The 26,009-nt window shown below is 47.1% G+C and overlaps 1 protein-coding gene across 2 annotated transcripts; it reads right to left on the bottom strand.

The window, feature by feature from the left end:
- Positions 1-3,138: 3,138 nt before the first annotated feature.
- On the bottom strand, positions 3,139-14,454 carry B3GALT5 (beta-1,3-galactosyltransferase 5). 2 transcript variants are annotated; one of them, XM_040577787.1, is made up of 4 exons: positions 14,207-14,454; positions 7,083-7,166; positions 5,566-5,755; positions 3,139-5,187 (listed from the first exon to the last, which is right to left on the bottom strand). In XM_040577787.1, the coding sequence occupies exons 3-4, from the start codon at positions 5,656-5,658 to the stop codon at positions 4,231-4,233; spliced, it is 1,050 nt and encodes a 349-aa protein (XP_040433721.1). In that variant the 5' UTR covers positions 5,659-5,755; positions 7,083-7,166; positions 14,207-14,454; the 3' UTR covers positions 3,139-4,230. The 2 variants fall into 2 exon arrangements, with proteins under 2 accessions (XP_040433721.1, XP_040433731.1); XM_040577797.1 differs by lacking the exon at positions 14,207-14,454 and adding an exon at positions 8,509-8,590.
- Between the last annotated feature and the right edge of the window lie 11,555 nt (positions 14,455-26,009).

The following is a 26,009-nucleotide window of genomic DNA, read 5'->3' as shown; positions in this document are numbered from 1 at the left end:
CCCTGATAGTAGCTATATTCAGGTAAGCAGGAACACTCCTAACTAAAATTAAACCCGTAGTCTATAAGGCTAGCTGAACCTGTCTGTCAAGGGTAACATTTCCGTGATGGTGCAAGGCCACAGACAGCTAGGGTAAGACGTATTTTAATGCTGTTCAAGAACATCCATCCTTCAGTAAACAACACAAAATGTCTCCAGAAAGGAGACTTTACCCATGGCCACCAACTCAGCCTGACAGAAGACCAGCAGCGGCACCGTCCCAGGAGCCAGGTGCCACCATACCTCTTGGATCTCAACACCTAGTGGAGGTGAAAAAGTAAACTCATCTGTGTGTAACCAAAGGGCTGTTCTGCCCACACACATTGATTGGACTGGTCCTGCCATCTGGGGTAAGGCTGGCGTCAGGCACAGAGGTGGAAGTGAAGCACATGTCGTGGTGTGTAAGGGGAGGAGAGACCCACAAGGGACTGAAGGATTATTTCTCTGAGTACCAGAAGAGGCCAGTGTGAGCACCAGGCTGCACTGTGCTGTCCCAGCTCACAGCACCTCCTGCCCCACATGAGTGGGAGCTAGGAGAGGCCAGAAAACTTTCCTTTATGATCAGTATTTTTCCATAAAATAAAATAATAGAATCACAGAATCACAGGCTTGGGTTGGAAAGGACCTTAAAGATCATCCAGTTCCATCCCCCTGCCATGGGCAGGGACACCTCCCACCAGACCAGGTTGCCCAAAGCCCCATCTACCCTGACCTTGAACACCTCCAGGGATGAGGCATCCACAGCTTCTCTGGGCAGCCTGTGCCAGTGCCTCACCACCCTCACAGCGAAGAATTTCCCCCTTATATCTAATCTAAATCTCCCCGCTTTTAGTTTAAAGCCATTGTCTTGTCCTGTCACTGCACTCCCTGACATAGAGTCCCTCCCAAGCTGTCCTGCAGGCCCCCTTTAGGTACTGGAAGGCCGCTGTTAAGGCCTTCTCTTCTCCAGGCTGAACAACCCTAGCTCTCTCAGCCTGTCTTCACAGGAGGGGTGCTTCAGGCCTCTGATCATCCTCGTGGCCCCCGCCGGGCCCACTCCAACAGGCCCATGTCCTTGTGCTGGGGACCCCAGAGCTGAATGAAGTAATTCAAGCAGTACAATTGCCAGCTTGCACTTTACGTACAATGACAATGAATGGCAAAAAGACTTTTCTGCTGTTTACATGGAAAGAATAGCGATTTAAATGCTGTTGCTAGGCTTGTCCAGTCCGACCCTTTGCACGTATTGAAGGCAGCAGCACAAGTAGATGTGCTACAGCAGAGCTTTGAGTCCAAGGCCAGATACACCTGCAAAGTTAGTATGGGAGGCAGGGAGATGCCATTCAGCCTGGAGCTGGACTCCACACTCGCTGACACAGGTTATGTGCTAGGGGAAGGCAAACACCTCCTTTGCCACCCACCCAACCACCTGGTTAGCCATGTCCCCGTAAACACCATATGCGTGGCTATTTTCTGAATGGGAAACTTAAAATAGAGATTATTCTTCAATCAAAAAAAAAAAAAATGTCTTTCCTGTATTTCTTTCATCATAATCTGTGGACTCAGGTTACTTTACATCAGAAGAAAATAAATAATATAATGTATATTCTATTCTCTACATTATATTATCTATATAAATATAACTCTCTTATTAAATATTTTTCAGGATGGGACATATTTCTGCTGAAAATATTTATCCTGCTCTTCAAACACAAGCAAGTGAAAAAGGACACTTGGACAATGGTCACTGGGATGAATAAAAAGAACTGAAACAATAAAAATAAATAAAACTAAAGTAATAAAAGTATTATATATTAGAATTTCTGTATTTGAAAGAGTGTCATAGAAAACCTTGAAAGACCAGAATACCTATACCACTCCTTGCTCTCTTCATCGCTGGATCTTCCCTTGTGAGCCCCTCAAAAAAGATGCAGAAAGGCTGGCAGTTCTTGCTTCTTCACTCATCCTAAATACCAAGTTAGACACCTACCTTTATTTGCATGATCCTTGCCCTGGCTGGAAGCGTGGGTGGTGTTCACCTGCCAACCACGTTGCTTCCAAGAAGGCCAAATATGGCCAGGAGCAGCCGTCAGAGCCAGAAGTGCACTTCCCACCCCTCCTGGCTTTCACCGTGAGGAAACCACGAGGCTCGGGCTGGAAGGAGAGCCCAGCACTGCCCGGCTGGGCCAGGGTAACATGGAGATTGGGACCATGGGGCGTTTTGTGGAGCACAACCTCATCGCTCTGTAGGGAGGGTTCTGCTCTGCCATCCCAGGGCCGTGTCTGACCCTGCTTCCCCTCACCGGTCCTAATCCTGACCCCACCTGTCATCGCTATGGCCCACCATTGATCTCAGGACCAAACTCATGACCATTATGATCTGGACTCTTGGTTGGGCCTGGCGGTTCTGCTCCCTCACATGGCTGTGTAGGGCTGAACCCTGCCAGCCATGGCAGGGATCTGCTCAGATCCCAGCTCACTTCTCCTAGGGAGCAGCCCCACTCTTGCTGCTCTCTGGAAAATATATTTCATGCACTCCACAGGCATTCGATCTTTCTTTGCTGGTAAAACTGACCTTTTCTTTGCGTGGATCAAATGAAATAGGAGTATTGAATAACTCATGAATTTATGAACTCCTGCCTCCCTGCCCAAATGTGTTTTCTCTGCATCTGCTGTAAGGACTCAATTCCTTATCTATGCAACCTACAGACATCCCAGTGATTTCCTGAGTCTTTAGTTGGTAATGAAATAAGAAATGAGCTTCCTAGCCTGAATGATTACTTGGCCATATTCTCTTATTAGGTCTCGTTTATAAAAGAAAAATCCTGCTGTCTTTTCCACCATACACACCCAGTTCCTCACAGGGAAAACATCTATCTCAGATATATTATTTAGTTCACTTTAAGGAATCTAGTTTAGCCTTGATAAACCATTTACAGTAGCTTTCAATCAATCAAAGCGAGGCATAAATGTAAATGGCATCTCCTGGGTCTATTGCAATAGAGAGACCTGGACAGTCTGCAGAGACCCTCCTCATGGACATCTGGAAGAGTCCAGTGAAGGGTCACCAAGATGATGAAGGGGCAGGAGCACCTCTCCTGTGAGGAGAGGATGAGAGAGCTGGGGCTGTTCAGCCTGGAGAAGGGAAGGCTCAGGGGGATCTCATCAATGTCCATAAATACCTGAAGGGAGGGTGCAAAGAGGACAGAGCCAGGCCCTTTTCAGTGGTGCCCAGTGCCAGGACAAGAGGCAGTGGGCACAAAGTGGAGCCCAGGAGCCTCCGTCTGAACACCAGGCAGCACTTCTGTGCTGTGTGGGTGGGGAGCCCTAGCACAGGCTGCCGAGAGAGCTGTGGGGTCTCCTCCTGGGAGTTACTCAAAACCCAAGTGGTCTTGGGCAACTGGCACTAGGTGGCCCTGTTTGAGCAGATGACCTCCAGAGGACCTTTCCAACCTCAACCAGTCTGTGATTCTGTGATATGGATCCATCTCTACCATATGATCATTTCAAATGGGTGGCATGTACAGGGAAACAAATGCACATTTCATGTTACGCATTTCATGTGTAGTCTTACATGTTCACAAGGTGGTCTGCAATACCTAGGGTTATCCCAGGAGTGCTGCATGGGAAAATTCTTCCATCTCTGAAAAAAAAAATACGTGTAGATTGAAGGAAGTATCTGTGCCACTATGCAGTTTTGCCTTCGCAGAGCTCACTGCAAAGGCACAACTGCAGAGCTGTGGTTCCCTGTGCCAGGAGGGGAATGCCCTGACAGCAGCAATCACCTTTTCTTAAATGCCTGCACAGATGAGTGCAAATGCAGTAATCTATCAAGGGAGACAGAGAAGGTAGTGCAATTTTTTTCTCTGAATGAAGGAACTTTGATTATTTTTTTTTTTTCACTGTAGATATGTTCCCAGTCCTGTAGCAGCAAGATTTGGAGAGTTGATCCATGGAGAGGACAGTTTTGTGTGCCTGCATCTCTTAGAAAAAAAAATTAGTAATTGCTTATATAGAGAAGGGATGGAAAGATATGGGAGTGAATAGGAGAGAAAGAGGTTACAGTGTTCTGAGGCAGAAATGGAGATTAAAATAACCATGAAAATTGTCTTTAACATGATGGGTCTAGAATTAACTGGGAGTTTTGCTGGAGTCAAGAGCAGCCCTGTAAATTTGGAGCATTTCAGCTTGTTAATTAAATCAGGGAATGTGCTAGAGCACTCCTCTGTGTTCTTCTGTCACTAAGCGATTCCAGTAGCTCAGCTGTTCAGATGGTTTTACTTTATGGCACATCACAATTTTCTTAAAGCGAGAAACAGAGAATGTAATCTTTTCTGGAAAAAATGTCTGCTCTGAATGAAGCTCTTCCAGCTGAATGTTTAATTTGGCAAGGCACAGTCCTATGAATACATCCTCCAGTTTGATGAACAAAATGCTCTCTGAAACATTATAGATCTGACTAGCAACATCAGTGGATAAAACATAGCCAGTCCCTGAACAAAACGGTGGGTAGGTCTTTCCTGGATATTCTTCTATGCTCACGTACCACTTACTGCCTCTCTCCCTTATGGGGTACTCGTGCAGTTTTAAAAAGCCTGTGAAGAACCCTGTGGTCCTATTTTTCCTTAGAAGCAGCTCAGTGAGGTGAAAAACATTGACAAACACATCTGTGTCGGTTTTCATCACAAAGCTGGACTGGTTACAAAACTTGTGAATCCACTCAACTCCCATCATGGTCTTCAAAGTCAGGTTGTAGTATGTGTCTATAAAGTCCTTTTGAATAATGTCTTTGTATTTTTGGCTTTCATCAGTGATGTCAGCCTGCTGTGTGAGATTCACAGTGGTTCCCAGGAGGAAATATGTCACAAGGCGTTTGCTGGCCACCATTCTCTCCTTCCCCCAGGTTTGCCGGATGGCCATCCTGGCATTGCTGTGCTCGTATGAGGATGCCACAAGCAGGACGAGAAAAGGCGGGTTCTTATGGCAATCTATATCTGGGAGCTGCAAGAAGCTTCCTTGGATTCTCCTAAAAGTCTGTGTAGGTAGTAAGGAATTCTGTTTTTTTTCACAGAATATACAGAGTTTGGTCAAATTCATGTAAGAAAACCAGAAGCTGGCACAGCTAAGCCCTACAAGGCAAACAAGAATCTTGAGTTTTGTGAAATCCATCTGAAAGAAACAAGAAGGAATGGCATATTAAAAAATATCTAGTTCCTTTCAGTGCTGTATACAAAACTCCCTGCGTAGGGATTTAAAGCCAGGTCATCTCTAATTAAAAGCTACCTTTTTCAGGGCACTCACCCACATACTTTTTCTCTGAGGATCGTCCCTACAAGGCATTCTGCTGGCAATCAAATTTGCACTCGTGCTTCCCTGAACCTGGCCCCAAGCCCATATATCCTCACAAACCCACACAAGAGGGCTCACCAACACCAGGCCACCCTGACCAATGCTTCAGACCTGTCTCACAAGCCAGACAGTGGGGAAGAGGCAGATATGTGCTCATGCCAGATGAGAGAGAATAACAGTAATAGTTTTTTTAAATACCATATTTATCCATTCACTGGAAAAATGTCTGGTTCTTGAAGCCAGCAAGCCCTGGCCCATTAGCAGACCTAACCAGGTTCCTCCCGTCTTCATTTTCTTTGCATCCCGTGGGACTCTTGCACCAACCCGGAGACTGCTCCCGGTCTTGCTGCTGGAAGGGCCATGAGCCGTTTATTTGACATTGGGTCAGCTGCTTGTAAAAAAAAAAAAAAAAAAGCAGTGGGTCAGATTGCTGGGATTTTTCCCCTTTTGCAGAATTCAGGTGACTCACTAGGGCATGCTGAGGGGAAAAGGGGGTAGTCTGTACGCTCCTATGCTTTTAGGTGAAAGAGGTCCCATCAACAACAACAACACTCATTCGGTCATCCTTGTGACAGATTAATGTGCTGCGTAACTGGTTACAAACCTAGTACAAATCCTAAGAGAGACAAAAACAATGGAAGTAAAGCCAAAAAGGCCACAGTGCCAAAAAGGATTATATACCTTCATAAATTAACCTGTTGAGAAAAGCCTGATGCCTGAGCTCCGCAGTCCCTGACCCCACCAGCTCCTGTTTCAGAACACCAGGAATTCTCACTGGGGGAAAAGCTTTCCCTTCCTCTTCCCCCCCTCCCTAACAATGAATTTGATCTGGCCTTACATCCAAAAACACAAAAAAAGAAGGAGCTGACAAGCCTCAGAGATGCAGATTTCAGGGAAACTTGATCTCTGCCTTCTGAGTAGGACAGTTCTGCCTGGACTCCCCCAAGCCACTCTAGTGCCCTCAAATTGCACAAATCCAGACACAGCTTATTCCCTTTCCATGCAATGAACAGGTTTTTCATTACAGGCGTAAATATATTTTAAAGTCCAGCCAGGTGTGCCTGAGACCAAGTCCAGCTCACCTTACCTGTAAGAACAGTCCCATTAATTTTGATAGGTATCCACAAAAGCATGAAATGAGCAGAATCGGAGTCCTGGATCCTGATACTCCTCCCATAGTGAAATGTATTTCTGTAATGATTCACTAATCATTTTTGAAAATGCAAACAAATTTCACGTTTCTTCTGCCACTTGTATTGAAAATATTGTCTTTAAATTGAATATTCCTCAAATCTGATTTTTTTTTCATGTATATATAGCTTACTTGGGATTAATTCAAAAGTTGTTTTAACTAAATGCATGTGTAAAATTGTGTGAGAGTGTAGATAGCAGGAAATGCATATATATATATGCATATATATGTCTGTATATATGTATATATACATATGCATATGTGTGTGTATATATGTATATATATACATTATATATATATATTATGATGTTCTGAGAATGCCAACAGAACTGCAGAAGGGGTCTGCTCCTGTCACTGCCTCTCATGAGGCTGTTCAAGGGTCTGCCATTGCTCTGTAGCAGGACTTCCAGGACATTTGCAAACAGAAGCCCTTCAGATAAGCCCTTCCTTCAGTGGAAGCCCATTAAAACTTCTTCGGAAATCCTCAAAAGCAAGCAACCATAACACACCACGCTCACTTTACCTGATCTCAGCAGAATCAGACTGATGATGGCTTGACTGCAGCTACCTCTCACGTCGCTTCTGGGTTTGGTCACTGGTAACACATCTGCAAAAAGAAAAAAAGCAAAAAGCCCCTGGGGTGGGTGGCTGGCAGAGCAGTCCCCACCACACATCCTGGCAGGTATCCTGGGAAGTATCCATCCTCCTTTTCAATCTGCAGATTGAAAGAAGAAGCATGCTGTCTATAGATGTGCCGGCTATGCAAATGTTTGCATATTTATGTTAATTGTGAAAGGTAGTTGTAAACTTTGAAAGTCACATGTAACGTAAACATGCAGTATCACAGCAGGTCCCTGCCTACTGCCAGTGGGTCAGTGGCCTCTGATAAGAAATATTGACTTCCTGGAGCAAAGTCTCTTCTGACAGCTGGGAAATGCTGGCTTTTGTCATAGATTTAATCACCAAAAGCAAATATAGACTTATGAACTGTGGAACTGTGAACTATTTATTTATTATTTTTTTCTCAAATGAAATTTCTGCATCATCCCTCAGAGGTATGAGCAGCACCTCAGGCATTCACAGGCTGGGGGCTCACCTTTTACTGCCTCCCGACCCGTCTGCATCCCATGCTGAGCCCTGGTCCGGGCGCTCACCCTGGCTGCAGCAACGTGCCACTGCCCCCAGCCCTGCAGACCCCCACAAGCCCCAGACCAGGTGCTTCTTCTCTCCTTCCCTCTCGCAGAGGTAGGAAGATTCAAGGGACCATGTAAAATGTCTTATCAGGGAATTAAATCCTACCGGCACTGGCTCCTGAGCCCCCATCTCACCCTCATCCTACCTGTAAACAGCAGGGTTAGCTTAATGGGTGAAGCAGATGCTCTGTCTCCCTCATTTCCTGGGAAAATTGCTATTATACGAAAGATGGGTGGAAAACAATGGTTTCTGTCATGTTTAAACAGCACAAGATGGCCACGAGTGCATTTAGCAGTCATCCAGCCTGAAGCATTGTTCTACAGCATGGGTTAGGTGTGACAAGACACGTGGTTGCTAAATTAAATTTGACTTCCACTGTATTTTTTCTCCTTTGTCTGCATCTGACAAATAATACAGCCTGTGATTCAAGATTTCCAGCCTGTGAGCAGCTATCTTTATGGAAGAGTCCTGGAAATGTTAATGTGAAGTGAACAATAAGTCTACAGAAGGTGGTCTAGAAAACAATGGAGACTTATTAGCAATCAGTCTCTTTTCCGTAGGTTATTTTGAAGAGCACCCTCGCATCAAAATAAATCTTTTAGGCTTTAGAGAAAATCCTTTTGCATTAAGGTCTATTTGAGTTTTCTCTCTGATCTGAGTCAGAAATTGCAGTTTGTAATTATCTCAAGGCTTTTTCCATCTCCTATTGTTGCAACTGCAAAATATTTTCATGTAGCGCGTTGCTAAAAAATTACCTGCTTCATGTCCTAGAGAGGGGTTTGTTCACCCAGCCTGGCAGGGTGTGATACGGCTCCGGTAGATCCAGCCAGGTTTGTGCTAAAGCCTGGGACCAGAGCTACGGCAGCCTGTAGCTGGGCACTGTCCTGGCACACACCCAAAATGAGCAAAGGAAGGAAAGGAGAAGGTAATGTAGGTCTGCGATCCCAGACAGCTGAGCTGCCGCCCTCTGCCTTGCAAGCAGCTGAACTCATTAGGTATTGGGGGTCTTTGCAGTTCGGCTCGGGAAGATCCCCAGGGGCCTGAAGTGGCAGCTCTTTGCTGGAGAACCAGGAGCCACTTCCAGCCTGAGTCTCAGGGTGATCTGGAAAGCAGCAAAACAGCAACTTGGAGCTCGCTGGCACTCACCAAGATAAAACCTCCCTGAATTTCATTTCTCTCAGCAAAGGAGGAGAAAGGGGAAAATGCATCTTTGCTGTCCCAGGAGGTTTCCCAAGTGTGGTGGAAGTTTGCCATGCTGAGCAAATTTTCTGGGGTGTCTGCTACAACGCTGACCCTTGCTAAATTCCTTTGTGTTCTGCCATGAATGGGTCATGTTAACTCATTTGACTGAACCTAGTTATTCCATCAAAATTAATCCATCACCCCTTTGAGGTCTGTTAATCAGTATAATTATCTAAACAGCACCAGGAGATCAGGGCTACGTGCCATATGGGTCAGGGAAAGCCATCTGGCTGGCAGCAGAGAAGGTAAGTAGGTCTAGAGTCCCCATGAGAAAAAGATTCAAAATACCAATTTAAAGAACTAAAGGTTGCTAAATTTTTCTGGGGCAAAGCTGCTGCTCCCATACTACTGAGTGCAGTGGGTGATCACCGTTGGCTTTGCACTGAGGTTGCAGGCAGTGGCCATGAAGGACCCAAAGCACAAGACAACCCAAGCACTTCTGACCATCAGCAGCAGTCACCACCTTGTACAAGAGAGAAGCACGCGGCTGCTACAAGGCAGACCCTTGAAAAAAAAGCCTGGCTGTCATTGAAACATGCAAACGGGAGTAGGAACCTCAGGCACAGCTAAAGCCAGCAGAGGAATGCCAATTTGCCTTTCCTAATAAGCAAAAGTAGCGTGTGTCCTGGTGTAAGCACTACTAATACCTGCTAAATTTTGATTTTCACTGGAACAAAGCCTTTAAATTGCTTTCTCAGAAGCTCAGCAGGACACACAGAGGGATTAAATGTGCATAGATAATTAGAAAATGTCAAGTACAGCAGGAAACATTTATTTTTTTCCTAAACACAAGCATTTTAGAAGAGCGGGGGCCAGCTCTGAGCTCCCAAAGTCAAGGTCCCTGGCGAGGCAGTGGCTGGGCTAACATTTCAAGGGGAGAAAAATTGTTCCTTTGATGGGCAGCTGGGTTCCCTCATTAGGCCAAGCTCAGAAGCTAGGGCCAGCCAACCCATCTGACCCGTATCTGAAATAAAGCAATGCCCAGGGACGCACAACTCTGCCTTGCCCCCTCGAAGCACCAGCTGACCCCTGCCCAAGAAAGTTCTTGGTGCCCACATCCCACGGGGCCACCACCCATGGTGGCCGATCCAGGCCACGATGCCACCTCCAACTGAACGCAGGTAGCAACTGAGGCAGTGTGGCTAAATGTCTCCTCCACAGTGCTTTAAAACATCTCTTTTCACTTCAGAAGGAACTACGCACAGCAGCAAACTGAAAGTCAAGATTGGCTGGCAAGGAAGATGGAAAACCAAAAAGGGCAAAGGACAGGGGAAAGCTGTCTTTTGGTCTTTCTGTCAGATCACAGGAAGCCTTTTTCTCCCTGCTACTTGTCATCAACCTTCAATATCAGAATTTTCTCCCCTCGTCAGTCCATCAGCAAATCTATGCAAGACATTGTTCTTGTGCTTCATACAAGCCAGTTTCTGTCACTGAAACATGGAGTTGCTAGACACTTTATTTACAGCCAAATCCTGGTGTTGTTTTGTTTTGTTTCAGTTTGGTTTTTGTTTTGTTTTTCTCTCTGTTTTCACAAACAATAGTATTTTATTCTACCAGTAGTAACCATAATGGGATTGCCACCAAGACAAGATAGAAGCCATGTGAACAAGACTTGTGGACTCTGGTCCCTCACAAGGAATGCTTTTCCTATTATTTTTAAATGGAAAAACATTTAAAGAAGACTCTTCCTTGTGGGGCAGGTGGCACTGCAGGTTAAATAGCCTGAGGGGCAGGTGGAAGGAGAGAGCCAGGCAGCCGAAAACCCTTTCTGTGCTGCAGGATCACACGTCAACCCAGGGTGCTTGTGCTACCAGTCCTACACAGAGTTACAGACACCCCTAACCTTGCCTATCCAAAGAGTCCTCCTATGCTGCAAGTGAGCAGCTACATGACGGATGGAGAAGGAGTGTTATTGTCACCAATTTGCAAATCCTACTGTGCTGCCTGGCTTGTTCTCCGTCATTATGCTGCTAATGCACATTTGACCTATTGACCATGTAACTGTACCAGCAAATTGAATTGCCTTCGTAGAAGATTGCGCTTGTTTTATTTACTACTTTGGATCTTACGAGGAATGAAAAACATTTTTTCTTTAAAAAATGAAGAGTAGAAACAAGTCCATCTTTGAAAAATTAAGTAGTTCTAGGGTAAAAAACAGATTTGAGAGATGTGTTAAATTCTAGAATAATACTCATCCCACGGAAATTCTATGTGTACAGGATCTGCATTCAGATATATGCATACAGCTGTATTTTTAAGCATCATGATCAATACAGCCTAAACACTGTTACAGTTGTAACAAGTAGAGAAACTTTTTTCCTAATAATCGAAGAAAGAACATGACCAAAAAAAAAAAGAGAGAGAGAGAGAGACTTATAAGTATAAAACTTTTTAAAATTCAATAATGGAGGAAAAGCCTCTGAAGGTTTCACCTGCTTGCCCTAGATCTCCTATGCCTGTGCTATAGCACAGACAGTTTTAGAATAGCTGCCTGACCTGCTGCAGCTCCTTCTCGCTTCTTACCTCTTCAGGGAGCAGTTTATGCCAATTCCTTCTCTGAATGATGTTTCCCATAGTACCCAAGTAATATACTAGAGGTGAACTACAGCACCGGTAGGCAAAGGAGCAAGCACATGCATATAAGCACAGCCTTAGCATGGCAGCTCTCTCAGGTGCATCATCCAGGCACACAAACATTTTGCCACACAGCATTCACAAGCAAGAGAGGCGTGAGGAGAGAACAAAGGTTCATGGCTCCCATCCGCCAGACACAGTCTTCCCAGTTCAGACACAGCAGCACCACATGTGCAGATTTCCATTCCTGAAATGGCCCAGGCCAGAGGTGCACACCTTAGTACCCTGGTGGCCAATACCTACAGGAGAATACAGACCAGGGCGAGCATGTTTTCACAGAGCTTTGGACCTTCTTCATCAGAGGCTGCATCTTTCTCCTTGTTAAAAAATTCACCAAGAATTGCGTGCTCTTGATGCACGCTGACCTCATTGACACAGCCATGACCATGTGCTCGTAACACTCATTGGGAAAAGCCAGAATATTCTCAGACCAAAACACAGCGTTGCTCTCAAAACCAGCAAAAAGTTTCGCAGGAAGTGGAGCTGCTCCCGTAACACCACAGGAAAGAAATGCTGCATCTGAAGAGTCAAAAAGAAATGCACTTCCAGGGAACTTAGCCAAGTAGGAAAACTAACTTCTGTTTTAAATGTAATTTTGCTTTTCCAAGCTTCCTACAAAATCCTCTTGATGACATCCTGGCTCTGAAAAAAGCCCACCAAAATACCAGTTCGGGCAGTTAATGGGGCCAAAGTCCTTTCTCAGGAGGCAGGAGGACAGCAGGGCAGCAGAGGCTGTGACAGGAGCTCCCTGCGCAAAGCTCAGGCTGTCAGCTCAGGGGCAGCCACTGCAGCCCAGCACCCAGAGCTGTCACTTTTCCTCATTTTTAGGAGCATATTGGGATGCTTTTACTGAATACGGGCGATCAATGGAGAGCTGGCAGGCAACCAGCAGAGAGGCGTCCTGCCTAGCGGATGGAGAAGATGGCGGCGCCTCTGGGCGCAGCCTCCTCGCCCTCACAGACCCTTCTTGGTAGTCATTTCATCCAAAAGTTTGGTCTGAAAACTTTCTGTCTCCGTCCTCCCTTCACAGCCTCCATGCCAAATGTCCCTTTCTGGATTTCTCTTCAATGCCAATGCACTCTCTTCCTTTTTTATTATTACCTTGTGAATCAATGGGTGTAATACAATTACTGTTTTCACTTGCTACATACCAAACTCCTGATCATGCCAAAGGCTAATGGCTGTCCACATCTGGATGCACCAGAGCAGCCTTCCCTAGCATGAGACAATGTGGTTCATTGTGCTGAACAGGAGTAATGTACAACTCACAGCCACTCTCTTGCCTTCATAATGAAATAAATCAATGACAACAATTCTTCCTTCAGCTCTTGGTTTCAGTGCTGTGACTCCAAAAGCCTGGTTCACTGATCTGTGGGAGCACTGTGCTTCAAAAATTATACTTATGAGTTTGTGTCCCCCAAAACTAATTACGTATTGCACCCTCATTTACAAGTAGCGCTACAAGTTGGATTTTTCATCTCAATGAAATTGAAAAACAAACCTGAAAATGATATTTGAGACAGGATGAGGGTCTTGCTCTTCTCCCTCAGAAGCAATCTCAAGATACGTGAAGGAAGAGGGAAGAACAATGCAGAGAAGAAATAGCTACACACACTGTACAGAAAAATGTCTGAACCAAGAAAAATTACCAATAAAGACATTGTAACGTCACTCAAATCTTTTACAAACAGAGTGCTTCTCAGCCCAGCCAGTGCCACTGTAGAATGAGAACTTTGCAGGATGTTACCCTTTAGATGTGTTTTTATTTTCTATTTTAACCTGGGGCAGCACTCGCACGGAGTAGGTGAGCCCTTCTGCCTTTCTCTGCCCTTTCCTTTCATGCTGCCTCTTGGCACCATTTCTTTACCAGTGTTTGAAGTTTAATTTTTCCCCTATCAATACAACAGTTTAACTAAGTCTTTGCATTTACGTGTGTACTAAAGAGGCAAACCAGTACTTTAGGAGGATGTTCCCGGGCATCATATATTTCCTATCCTATAGCTCCCACATCCATATGCTTTCCACCACCATATAGTCCCACCCAGAACAGAGGCAGCTCAATTTAATTATTTACCTGTACCTCACGGATCTTTTAAAGCATTTTCTCCAAGGTCTCAGCAAACACACGGGACAGCGAGAAAAACATCGCACCTCATCTGCCCAAATCGAACCTGTTCTGTAGCTGGGGGGAAGGTTCACGTGCGGCCAAAACACTCCTCGATATTAAAACCTACCCTAAATGCTCCGGCAAATGAGAGCAGTGATTGCTACCTGCCTCCTGTCAGATCGGCGTGCCTCTCCTGCCAAGGAGCGCGGTGCACCTCTTGCCCCTTTTACCCCAGGAGGGAAGCTGCAGCCCTGAGCCTTGGGACGAACTCCCCACCGCTTTGAGGTCGCACAGGGCTCAGCTCGGGATTTCACAGGTAGCGGGCTCTGGACTTCGACGCCGCTTTTCGGAGCAAGCCTCGCCACTGGCTCCCCGGCAAGTGTGACGGCACCTGCTGCCTCGTCTTACCCTGCTCTCGCGGGGGAAGGCTGGCAGGCGAGCGGGGGCCCCACGCGTGATCACGATCCTACCTGCGCTTGGAGATCCGCACCTCCTTCCCTCACGCGCATCCTCCGGCTCTCAGGGCCGTGCTGCACGGGAGCTGCGGCGAGTGGGCTCCCACGGCGGTCGCAAGGCGCTGCCTGCGCTCCGCTCTCCCCCCCCGCGCCGCCCGGCGATCCCACGGCGGCTGCTGCGTGGCCACCTCTGGCCCCTCGTGGGCTGTGGGGTGAGACGGGGAAGGCAGGGCTGCGGCGGTGGAAACCCGAGCTCTCCGCCTGTCTCTCTTTCCCTCCCTCTATCCTCCTCCTCCTCCTCCGTCTCCCTCCCTCCCTTCCTCTCTCCCTCCCACCCGTAGGTAACAGCCTCGCGATGCCACTGCAGTGGGATCGGCAGGGAAGGGAAAGTTAGCAACTGTCCACAAAAGGGGTTATTCCGCATTTATTTGGGGGGGGGGGGGAGGGAGGCAAAGACCCCCGTGGTGATGCCGGCACTGCTAACGGAGCCGCAAATTCTGCCGGAGCGGGGCTAGCCCTCTGCAGCGCTGGGAAAGTTGGGCTCCGTGCTCTGGGTTAAGAGCAAGGCTGCCTCGGTGTTCACAGCCCGAGGGAAATCTTGCACCCAGGCACCCTCTGAGCCATGAGGTTTCCCTTTATGAGCCACGACAACCTGGTGAGGAGGGCAAGGAGGAGCAAAGAGCACCCCATATCTGCCCCCAGGACCACCTCCGGGACCTCGGCAGAAAAGGGAGAGGTGCAGGATTTTTACCTCCACTGATGCACATTGACCCCCGTGGCTGCAATCAGTGAGGGAAAGTTTCACTTGACAACAGCTACTGAAGCAAATAGCTTCAGGCAAATACATTTCTTTCTTCGGGCTTCAAGCTCGAGCAGGATCGAATGCTTCCAGATAGATGTTATGGGTAAAGAGGCCCATTTAATAGCTGCCTTCCCACTAACAACTCAGGGAGTTTGAACTTCCAGCAAGAAATATTCCCTTTGATTAGTCACTGTCAGGTTTTGAAATGGGTTGCTCCAGTGCAGCATAAAAACGAGGGACGAATCAATCACCACGGGCTGCTGGCAGCTCCCTTCCGCCTCCCCCTCCGCTCCAAGGGTATAGATAGATAGACGTCACGTAGGAGATGCACGAAACACCATTTCCTTCTTCTCCTTTGCAGGGGAAATACAAGAGGATAGGTTGGGAACCACTTCCAAACCTGCTGCAGACAGCACTGCTCCGATCGGGCGCACACAGCCCCGGGAAGGGTCACACGTTGAAGGGCTTCTGTTCATGGCAGGCTGAGAGGCTGGCGTCTTTCGGAGAGGTGAGGAATAAAGGGGAACTCAGAGAAACATAGCCTTGGTGCTGGGAAAAGCAGGCAAAACCTACCTCTGATTCAACACTGCACTTGGTGTGTAGGGCCACCCCCTACGCCAGGAAAGCATTTAAGCAGAGTAATGTAAACATATGCCTATATTTCAATTTAAGTCAACATATGTCTACATGAAATCGGTTCTCAAAGAGTGAGTCAGGGCCCAAATCAGCATTGTAGTTGAACTAAAATAATCCTCAGCCTTCTCGAAAAGCACATAGCTTTAACCTGTCACATCAAATGAAAATTATATACTTAAACTATAATCTTCCTGTTCCCTTAGTCATCAAAAGAGGCTAGATCAAATTAAAAAAAAAAAAAAGGAAAGAAAACATGGATGCTGCTCAGCTGGCTGAGGAGCTCACAGAGGGCCTCACAGAGGGCTTGGAAAAGGAAAGTCTCTGCCTTCCAAACCAGATTTGTCCCCAAGCCCATCTCCCCCAGCACTCCCCATAGCTCCTTTCTCCTTCCAGCAGGACACTGGAGCTTGAAGCACTGATTGCGCTGGTGGCTCTGTGTTGTCATCTCCTCGGACAAGTGATTTGGGTTGGAAGAGCCCTTAAAAAGTGACAGGTAATATTTCCGCAGCTCGCTGCGGCACAAGGCAGGCAGAGGGAAGGTCAAACTGCAGTCACCTATCAAAAGGTGCCGTTGTTTGGTGGGGGATTAGCTTTGATTTGCTGTGATGTTGTTTTGTAGTTGCTTTTTTTTTTTTTAACATTATGAAAAAGTGAATAGGAGCTATGTCCTTGGGCTATTCTGAATGCATGTGCTGATAAGATGGGTGAAGCAGAGCAGTGCTTGCAGCTGAAGAGGGTGAGTGGTTTGCGGGCTGTGTACCAGCAAGAGGTACTGGATGCACTGGGAGTTTCAAGGTTATTCACTTTATGCAACATGAAATCCAATTTTCAAGTTGAACTTTTCAGCATTTTTCTACATTGAATCTATGTGCAGACTTTTTTCAGTCAGGAGGAGGACTGCTGTTGGAAGTTTCGGGGCAAATTTTGTCATAATGACATTAATAGCAGTGCAATTTAACCTCATGCAAGGAGCAGCGGTACCAATAAAACCGATTTGTATAGTAGCCAAATGGCTTCTACCCTCATATTCATAGCATTGTAAGTCCAGTGATGCAGAACTGCTCCTCTGACAGACAGAGCAAGCCCTGTCAGTGGGCTAGGCACGCCAGTTACCTCGCTATATGTGTACCTTCATCTACATAATGGCATCCCTGATAGATGAAGGTGGGAGTCGTGCTCACTTAACCATACCAAAATACTTGAAGTCTCACCACAACTTGTCCAAACAAGGCCTTAAATACCTAACGCCTACCTGTGCGGCCTGTGCCATGCATCGCTGCCCGCAGCCACCTGCGGGCACGGGGCCATTCCTCCTCTGCTGGCCTGCTCCTGGCCTGCCTGCTGCATGCCCTGCCCCGATTCTCCACGGTGCCCGAGGGAGTCAGCAGCTCGGGGCTTGGGGCTGTCTGCAGGCAAACCAGAAAATACAAAGTATTTTCAGTCCAGGATCTGCTTGTCGAAACATTGCCTGGTGAATGCGGGAATACAGAGGACATCACTTGTTTTTATACCCCCATTTCATTAATTTCTGCTGGGCACAGCTGCTCCTGTGGTGGCATGGGGACAGGGACAGGGATAGGGACAGGGATGGGGACAGGGAGGGAGGGGACTGTACGCTCCCTTGGCCGGGCTGGGGTCAGTGCTGCAGCAGATACACTAATGGCCCACTGCATGTGAATGAAAATGTTTTAAGTGCATCTTAAAGGGGGCTTATGGAAAGCAAGCATCCCATTTGAAAAACGTGCACACTATGACCGTAAGTGTTATACTCATTCAGTTTCTTCATACATTTTTGTATGCAGATTGAGCCCAGGCCCGTGAACCTCCGCCGGAGCACACCACAACATAACAAGAAGCCATTTATGAAAATGCCAAAGACTGAACAGTCAGATGCAAAACTCTGACAAATAATTTCCCATAGGAATTTCATTCAGAGGGAAAAATCTTAAGTTGCCCCACAGCAGTTCACACCTTATTTTGCATACAGGAGCTAAGGTAATCAATAAAAGGACAAGTCACTTACTGAGAAAAGGCAATAAATGCTCAAATAAACCAATACTGATTTAAAAGTTTCTCTAATTTACCTTCACAATGTATGTAGTGTTCTTAGCATTAATTTTGTTTGTGTGCCTAATACCAGCTTCTACCCATTTTTTGTAAGAAAGCCTGCTAGTGATATGTGAAGAGAACTGCATTCAGATATAGAAAAGTAAAATGTTCTGATTTCTCTTGGTATACATTGCTAAAAATTTTTTGCTAGCTAAGTGAAACTCTTGCTGTCTAATCCCTTCCTGCAAAGCACAAAGACCTTCTGAGAGCCAAAGAGCACCTCCAGCTGAGGTCTGGAGCTTGGTCCTTCACCATGTACAGCAACACTCACTCAGAAGGAGAGTGTAGGCTGCAATGAAGCTGCCTTTTGATTTTCTTATTAATAAGCTGAACAACATTTTCCCCACAATCTTCTTCCATGGTAGACAGGTCAAGGTGAGGGCTACACCTGGTGGGTGTCTACACAGCATGGTAGGCTGCGGGATCATGAAATGGCTTGGGTTGGAAGGGACCTTAAAGATCATCTGGTTCCAACCTCTGGCCATGGGATCCTGGCTGTGGTGTGGAGGTTTGGGCTTCTGAGGCTTCCTCGTGGTAGGACAAAAGGTAATGGTTTAAACTGACAGAGGGGAGATTTAGATTAGAGGTTAGGAGGAAATTCTTTACTCAAAGGGTGGTGAGGCACTGGCACAGGCTGCCCAGAGAAGCTGTGGGTGCCCCATCCCGGGAGGCGTTCAAGGCCAGGCTAGATGGGGCTTTGGGCAGCCTGGTCTGGTGGGAGGTGTCCCTGCCCATGGCAGGGGGTGGAACCAGGTGGTCTTTAAGGTCCCTTCTGGCCCAAACCATTCTGTGATTCTCTAATTCTATGACCCATTAACTGTAACCTCCTACACTGTGCTTCTGCTACTCTCTTGTGGGCTCTTTCCAGAGACACAGCCAGGGGTGCCCCACTGCTTCAGCAGCCTGTGACCCTCTGAGTCCCCCAAAAGAGTCCTTCCTCATGGCTGTCTTGCAGCAGGTGCTGAGCACTGCTTTACAACAGTGGTGATAGTCAAATCACACACTCCAGGGCTTCAACTGACAGGAATAAGAAAAGGCATTTTTTTCACCCTTGCTCACTGTGTAATTAATGGGAGGTATGTGGAGCTTTTTTATTTTTTTGTTTCTGTAGGCTTTTCTCCAAAGTGAAGTATGAAGAAAAGAAAAGAAATAAAATAAAATAAAAAAAAAAACTACAAAACAAAGACACTGAAACACTGTCCTGATCAGCTACAGGAGACTGGGCCAGAATGGCTGCAAACCCACAAAGTGTGTGCCTTGCTCCATGATTTCCTTTCAGGAAGGGATTTCTGCTCCCAAGCCCACTGCCTGACTCGGGGCAGACGTGGAGGGTTTGCTTTTGTTCTGCACCAGAGGTTGTGGCTCCGCCACCCGGCCTTCTGTGCATCCACTGCCTGCCTTCTGGTCCCATCCTGATCAGGAAGACGTTCTCCTTCTGCCATAGACTTGTGAGCATCCAGAAGATGATAAGAAACGGAGAGACCAGGATGCCAGGTCCCCGGGGAATCACAGAATCACAGAATTGTAGGGGTTGGAAGGGACCTCAAGAGATCACCGGGTCCAATCCCCCTGCCAAAGCAGGTTCCCTAGAGCAGGTTGCCCAGGTAGGCATCCAGACGTCACCATGCCACCAGGCAGAGGTGTGATCCTGAGGAAAAAATGATTGAGAAGCAGGTTTGGCATGGCCCCCACTCCTTCCCCTCTGACCCATCTGCCTGCAAGCATTTTCTCAGTGCTGATTGATCCGAGCACCATTATCGGGTACGTGGCTGGGGATGAAGCCTTGGATGGAGCTTGGCTGCGGTACTAGAAAGCCGACCCCTCAGTTGTGCCTCTGACAAATGGATCCCTCCGAGCTACTGAGTTTAATGCAGTTTCTTACTTATTTATTTATTATCAGCCTGTTTCTCTGCTGGGCCAGCAAGAGAGCAAATGCCAAGGGGAATGTATCCAAAGAGCATACTTTTGATCTGGCTCAAAATGAAGGCTGTCAACAGGAAAGTTTCTGTTCATTTGGATCAAAACCAAGTATACCAAAGCTTTCACATTTAAAAAAACAGCAGTCCACGGGGACAGTCCAGAGGCAGGGTGAGCCTACCTCCTGGGCAACTGCCCATCCCAGCAGGTGCTATGTATAGCCAGCCCCAGTGTATGATGTTGTTCGATGAGTTTAAAGCTGACTGAGAAATCAGGTGCTTTGTTATGTGTTTGCCCTAATGGATCAAGTGCACCCCAGCAGGTGGTTTTGGTCTGAGCCAGGGGTTTCTTTAAAAAAAGCACCGGGGTACTGCAGCACCAGCAGAAGTGGCTCCTACACTATTTTTCTGCAGCAAAATGCTGCAAATCCAGCTGAATGCACTAAGCTAACTTACTGTCAGACACAGCAATGGACAGGACTCAAGGGAAATCTGGCCCAATATTACTTTTAACGAGATTTAAAATTCAGAAAAAAAAGTTCTCCTGAAAGCTCAACACAAATGGAATAATTTTTGACATCATTCCTTTTTGAAATGTTCCCGCTTGGTTTAAAACAGAATTTCAAGAAGTGAAACGTGTTTTTCCCTGGAGGAAAAAAAGGCCATTCAGCGAACACTTGTTTCTTTAAAAACCTGTAATGGATGTATAAAGCCTTGCCACATAAGCCTCTGAAATCAAATGCAAACTTTCACCTACTTTTTTTCAGGGAAACCCTGTTAATCAGCACTGCTCTCTCTCATCCACCTGTTTACAGGTCAGCTCTGCTGCACTCCGACCCTTTCTGTTGCCTCAGAGAGGTAACATTCACAGAGATTTAGATATTATACTTAAGAAACTGTACAGGTTCTTCTCCATTTTTTTCTTCCAGATGAATGAGGGTAACTATTGCTAGATTGATGGGTGTCCATCTTCCCTCTGACTTCCAGGTATCTAACTCATGCCTTACATCTCCTACATCAACAGCTTCCAACTTTTCTTCTTTTTTTGCTTGACAGACACAAGCGGAGGGCAGTGGTGCACTCAGTCTGTCCTTCACACAGCAGAGAAACACTCCTTCCTCCTAAGGCACGTCTCCTTGGGGCAGAGACTTCCCTCATTGTTATATGCTGGACTGGTGCTTACAGCACTTGCCTTTACAAGGGGCACCATGAGCTCATTTAGGAGTTTCTCCATAAAGCAAGCAGTCAGTGGGACCAGGAGCAGACCCTGCTCTCTTCTTTACCCTGTCCAAGCAGGCAGCTCAAACATGACACCAAAAAGCCCCGCTCCTCCTGCTCCATGCCTCTGCACCCTCAGCTTTTCTCAGCACAAGGGCAGCTGGGGAGCGCAGGTCTGTCTGCCTCCAGGGTGCTCGTGACTGGTGGTTTGGCTTTAGCCCTTGTTCCCCTTGACCCTCCTACAGCTAGCTGTTAGACATGGGTGTCTCAGGAGTGCACGCGGTATCCAGTTGAGTACTGTTGTGTTATTTCTGATTCCTCACTTGCCAGTTTGGAGCTTGTTCATCTTTAGCACCATGCCATGAAACGCAGAGGAGCAATAAATGTACCTGGCCTTTTTTTCTCTTACCCACTTAATCCACTCCCTGCTCTTTCCTGTTGAACAGGATTCAGGAAATGGAGTTGTAATTAAGAAAGAAAAAAGCTTTTTATCTGGAAGCAGTCCCCATGTTAACAACTGCAAAGCATATCCCCTAACATCTTACTCCATCAATTAACACCACGGGGGTTGTGCAGCAGTCCCATACACACAGCCCAGCGAGGGCAGCACAGCCAGGCTTTGGCTCCCAGCTCTGCTTGCCAAGGACATCCAGACACCCACATCTCCCAAAGATGCAGGCACCTTCTGCTAAGGCTATTTAAATGTTTCTGGGTAATTCTGCACGTCCAGCTCATGTTTTCCCCCTTGGTCCTTGGGCTCAGAAATGTGCCAATGCCTGTACTGCCTTCAGCCTCCTCCAAACTCATCAGTGCGTGGTGTTGCACTTGTGGTCCTGGAGGTAGTCATGAAGCCATGCTACTGGTTACGATAGGAAAAGACACTTGGGGCTAAAAGTAAAAATAAAAAATTGATGCATGTTCTCAGATGTCTAAGAAGATTTTTAATGGCTGAACATAGATAGCTCAGAAACTTTAAATAGGTACACACTGCACTTCTCTGCTATATCTTGAAGGTTAACACACACCCTCTGCAATGCACTTAGAGCACAGCACATTAATATGAAGTGACTTCCTTAGCATCATCTATCACTTCCCTCCCCACTTTGCAAGACAGCCATTGCACCCTCCATTGCTACCCTGTAGAAAACAGCAAGCATCCTTCTTCTTCCTTATTTCCCTCAGCACCAAAAACAATTCCCACATTGGGCAGTAAGTTTTCGTTACCATCAGCCACAAAATCAAGGCAAGCAAGACAATGGCTCAAGCCAGCCCCGAGGACTTGTAGGTTCAGGATACAGCAAGAGGGGCCAGACCAACAGCTTCAGAGGCAAGCGACTGGTCTGTCATTGATGGTGCAGGATCAAATGCTCCGTTCCTGCTCCATGCCACTTCTGCCACGGCACAGCAGGTGCCAGGAGCTGGCTCTTAGGTAGCAGCGGCTGCCCCACTGCAGCCCCCATCCCATGGCAGGAGCCGCTGCCTGGCCTCCCGTGCTACGCCCTGCCCCAACACGGGGAGCCTGCCCCAGGCCTCACCTCTAATTTGGGAGCACAAAGGGCAGGCCGAGGCACCATCCTCTGAAAGCGGCTGACCTTCACTCCAGCCACGGCGATAAAGCCGGCTGCCAGCTCCTGCAGCGCCAGCGGACCCCGCGGTGACCGCAGGACGGGCCCCTCTGTAACCCAAAGAGACTGATCGCCTCGACAGGGATTATCTCCCCGGGCATTTCTGAAGCCCACCTGCTGAGGCTGACAGGGATCAAGTGTCTGCCAGGCCCTCGAGCTGTTCAAACAGCAGTGACGAGGCTTCAACATGCACCTTCAAGACATCATGCACCGAGATACCTGTGGTTTCTGCATGAGTCACTTGGGGGAAGATGGTGGTACTGACATTAGGAATAGCAACAGTCAGGCTGAGATCTCTACGGGTGAAAAAACATACCACTAATGCATTACCAGATATATTGCACTGCCTGAGCTCACTCTCTGGAGCCACATCTGACACGATGGTAGCACCACAGGCAGATTTCCACCCATGAAACCCCAGCTGCTAACAGCAGACAGCTGCTTAAGAGAAATTCCCGGCCACCTCACAAAGTCCTGCAAAGTATTGGCCCTCTCACTGCACAGAAAAGCCATGTAGCAGTGTAAAGGAGGCCTCTCATTCCCCGTGCTTGTGTCTCTCCATCTGCTTCCTCTCTTCAGGTGAGAGACATTTCCAGATTTTGGAAATATTCATGCTGAGACCCTGTTTTTCAGCACGTCAGGCAGCCCATCTTATGTGTTGGGTATGTGCTGTTGTACAGTCAGCCATACCTTCTCCTTGCTTTATCTCTCATGCAGTTCCCCATGACGTGCAATGCATGATGCACCAGGTGCATCTGCTGAACATTCATATTCCCCTTTCTCTGCATCAAGTTCCTTCTCCAGCTTCATCCTTTCTCTGTCACCAATCACATAGCAACTCTCAACACCCACCATTTTGCTGGACTGAACCAACCATGGCCCTGGTGCCTCCTATGGTAAACTGGGCCGCGCAAGCCCCAGGTATCTGGAACAGCTTTTTCCTGATTGCCCAGTGTGTATTCATCCTTTTGGACCAGAGGATCAAACACCACCCCATACCCAAAGAAGGTGCCGCTGCAGCCTTATGGAACATTACTTGGTATGTAATACCCTGCGCTTCTGAAAATAGCTCCTGAGCACATCCACTCATCACATTTCTCCTTGCCACCACTGCATCACGTTACAGCTCCTCCTGGCTCCCAGACGAACCTGTGCCGCACGCATGTGCAGCCCCTCTCTTCCCAGACCAGCCCCAGCAGGACAAGCACCCAGCTTGTAGCAGAAAATCTTATTTATCCCCAAAGCATGTGATGCTGGTTCTCCATACTGTCAAATTTTACCTCGTTTGTATCCTTCAGGGCCTGTCGGCCTGGCCCATTGCCCTGTTCTCCTCCACACAACACCTCCCAGCTTCTCGCCAGTGCTGAACTTCATCAGCACGTCATCCAGTGCCAGGCCATCAGCTAAGCATGGTTCCCAAAACCCATCCCTGCAGATCCTCTCTTCCTCGCCCCCATCCTGTCCAGCCCCCAGGGCAGCAGATTTTGGCTGTCCAGGCCCCCACAGTCCTGCTGGAGCCGTTTCTTCCAGCTGCTGCAGGTATCCATGATGGGATGTACCGGCTGCTTCGCTGAAACCAGCCCCAGGCTGGCCAGAGGTTGGATATCATTTTCTATCACTGCCTCTAGCTTTCATTGAAATCTGATTAGGAGCACATAGACACTGGTACCAGACCCGTTTAAGTTGCCTGCAGCCAGCATTAACAGAGCATGCCGCATCATTAAAATCCAGCGATCTTGCAACCTTTATGGAAAAGTACTAGAGCACACGGGAAGCCAAAAAGACTCTGATAATCTGTGCTCCATCCTCGACTGCTAGCAACCACACACATAGGATAACCAGAGGATGCTTCTCAGCTGGGGCTGCTGCTGTGGACCTCCCTGGCCAGAGGGATGCTAAAGAGGATGCTGGAAGAGGATGTGTCCTCTTTGTATTGTTTGTTTCTTTGGAGCTTATTGTGTGGGTGACTCATTTTTGCTAAAATTAAAAACAAAAATGAAAAAAAAAAACCTATCCCCATAGTGGGAGAAGGAAGTACAGGCTGGGCAGCAAGAAAGAAAGCCGCTGGTGTGCCTTGTGCTGCCTGGGATGCTAATTTTATCAGGGTGGTGTGGCTCCAAAAGCTAAGGCCAGCAGTAGCAGGTGCCCCTCAGTTGCTCTGCTCTGCGCTCATCTCTGCCTCTGCCCTGCCCCACTGAGCCCACGCGGACGCTGGGGGGTTTCTGCTGAAACATCATCAAGTTTCAAAGTCAAAAAGAAATCAAAAACTTCCCCAGAAGGCTGGAAATTGGCATTGATAGGAAAACAACAATCATCAAGGGTGCCATCCTGGAAGTCAGCACAGCACGAAGAGCCGCCCCCTGCCACCAGCACAGCAGCACCTGATGACCATTTAGTTGACCATTTATTCTGCAGGCTGTGTAGAGTTAGGTGATGGCAAGCATTGAAGATACAATGTGGAGGAGAAGGTGGTTATGACAGCTGTGAGGTAACACTGTACTGAAAAAAAAGTAGAAGTGAGTATTTTCTAATGTGGAGTGGATAACTCAGACACATACAAGCTTATCAACGAAAGAAGATGCAGTTATAATTCCATCTTCTGATTGACATATTGATACTTTGATTTTATGCCCATAAATTTTCTGTAACAGTAATTTTTTTTGCTTTCACAGGGAAGGTAAAGTGTAAGGAAGTTAATTGGACAGTCTGTGGTCCAAAATGTTTTTGGACAGGCTGGTATCAAAACTCAACTTCTCTTAAACTTGTTTACTGTCATGACAACTTTATTTCTTGCAAAGCATCCTGAAAGTGAAGGATACTTTTCCTCAGTGAAGCTGTGGTCACCATAATGCAGGTCCCGGTGTTCTCAGATTCATCTGTAGTCCCTCTGAGGTAAGGATTGCACAGCTCCCTCCTACTTCAAACCATGTGTGCTATATGTTGTGAAGCAGGCAGATACACACCAGGTAGTCCACATCTAATTTGGACTCTGGTATCCTTGACCTGTGGCATGAAGCACATCATCCAACCTCTGCAATTTATTTTCCCGTGAGCAAAAAGGAGACAGTAACTCATTAAGGATGAGAGTCTCAGCTGAGTGTTGATGTTTCCCTTGTTTGCTGTGTGCATGGCAATGACTGTGTGACTGCAGGAACAGTCCTCATTCTTCGAGATATTTGACATCAAACCATAAACTTTCAATCTGTCTTCTGGACAAATTACTCTGTCGAATTTTCAGCTTCCCAGATTGTTTGTCAAGTGTATCTCCATCTTTCTGAAGTTGTCAAAGGATGCCGATAAATAGCTTATCTCCTTTAACACTGATATTCTCACAGCACACAGAAGACTATTAGCAAGCATTATTAGATGGGAGGCAGGTGAACAGACAAGGGGGCTGGAAATGTGTCCAGAAACACACACTGAAGGCTAGCACAGTGTTGCCAGAACTACCAAGTAGTTTCGTTTCTCTGTAATAAATTTCCCTTAGAGTTTTCTCAGGAGAAAACCTCTTA

This window comes from Cygnus olor, chromosome 1, assembly GCF_009769625.2.
Source record: "Cygnus olor isolate bCygOlo1 chromosome 1, bCygOlo1.pri.v2, whole genome shotgun sequence".
Taxonomy (NCBI): domain Eukaryota; kingdom Metazoa; phylum Chordata; class Aves; order Anseriformes; family Anatidae; genus Cygnus; species Cygnus olor.
The sequence above is the reverse complement of the archived record's forward strand: the minus strand, read 5'-3'. Positions and strand labels throughout refer to the sequence as shown.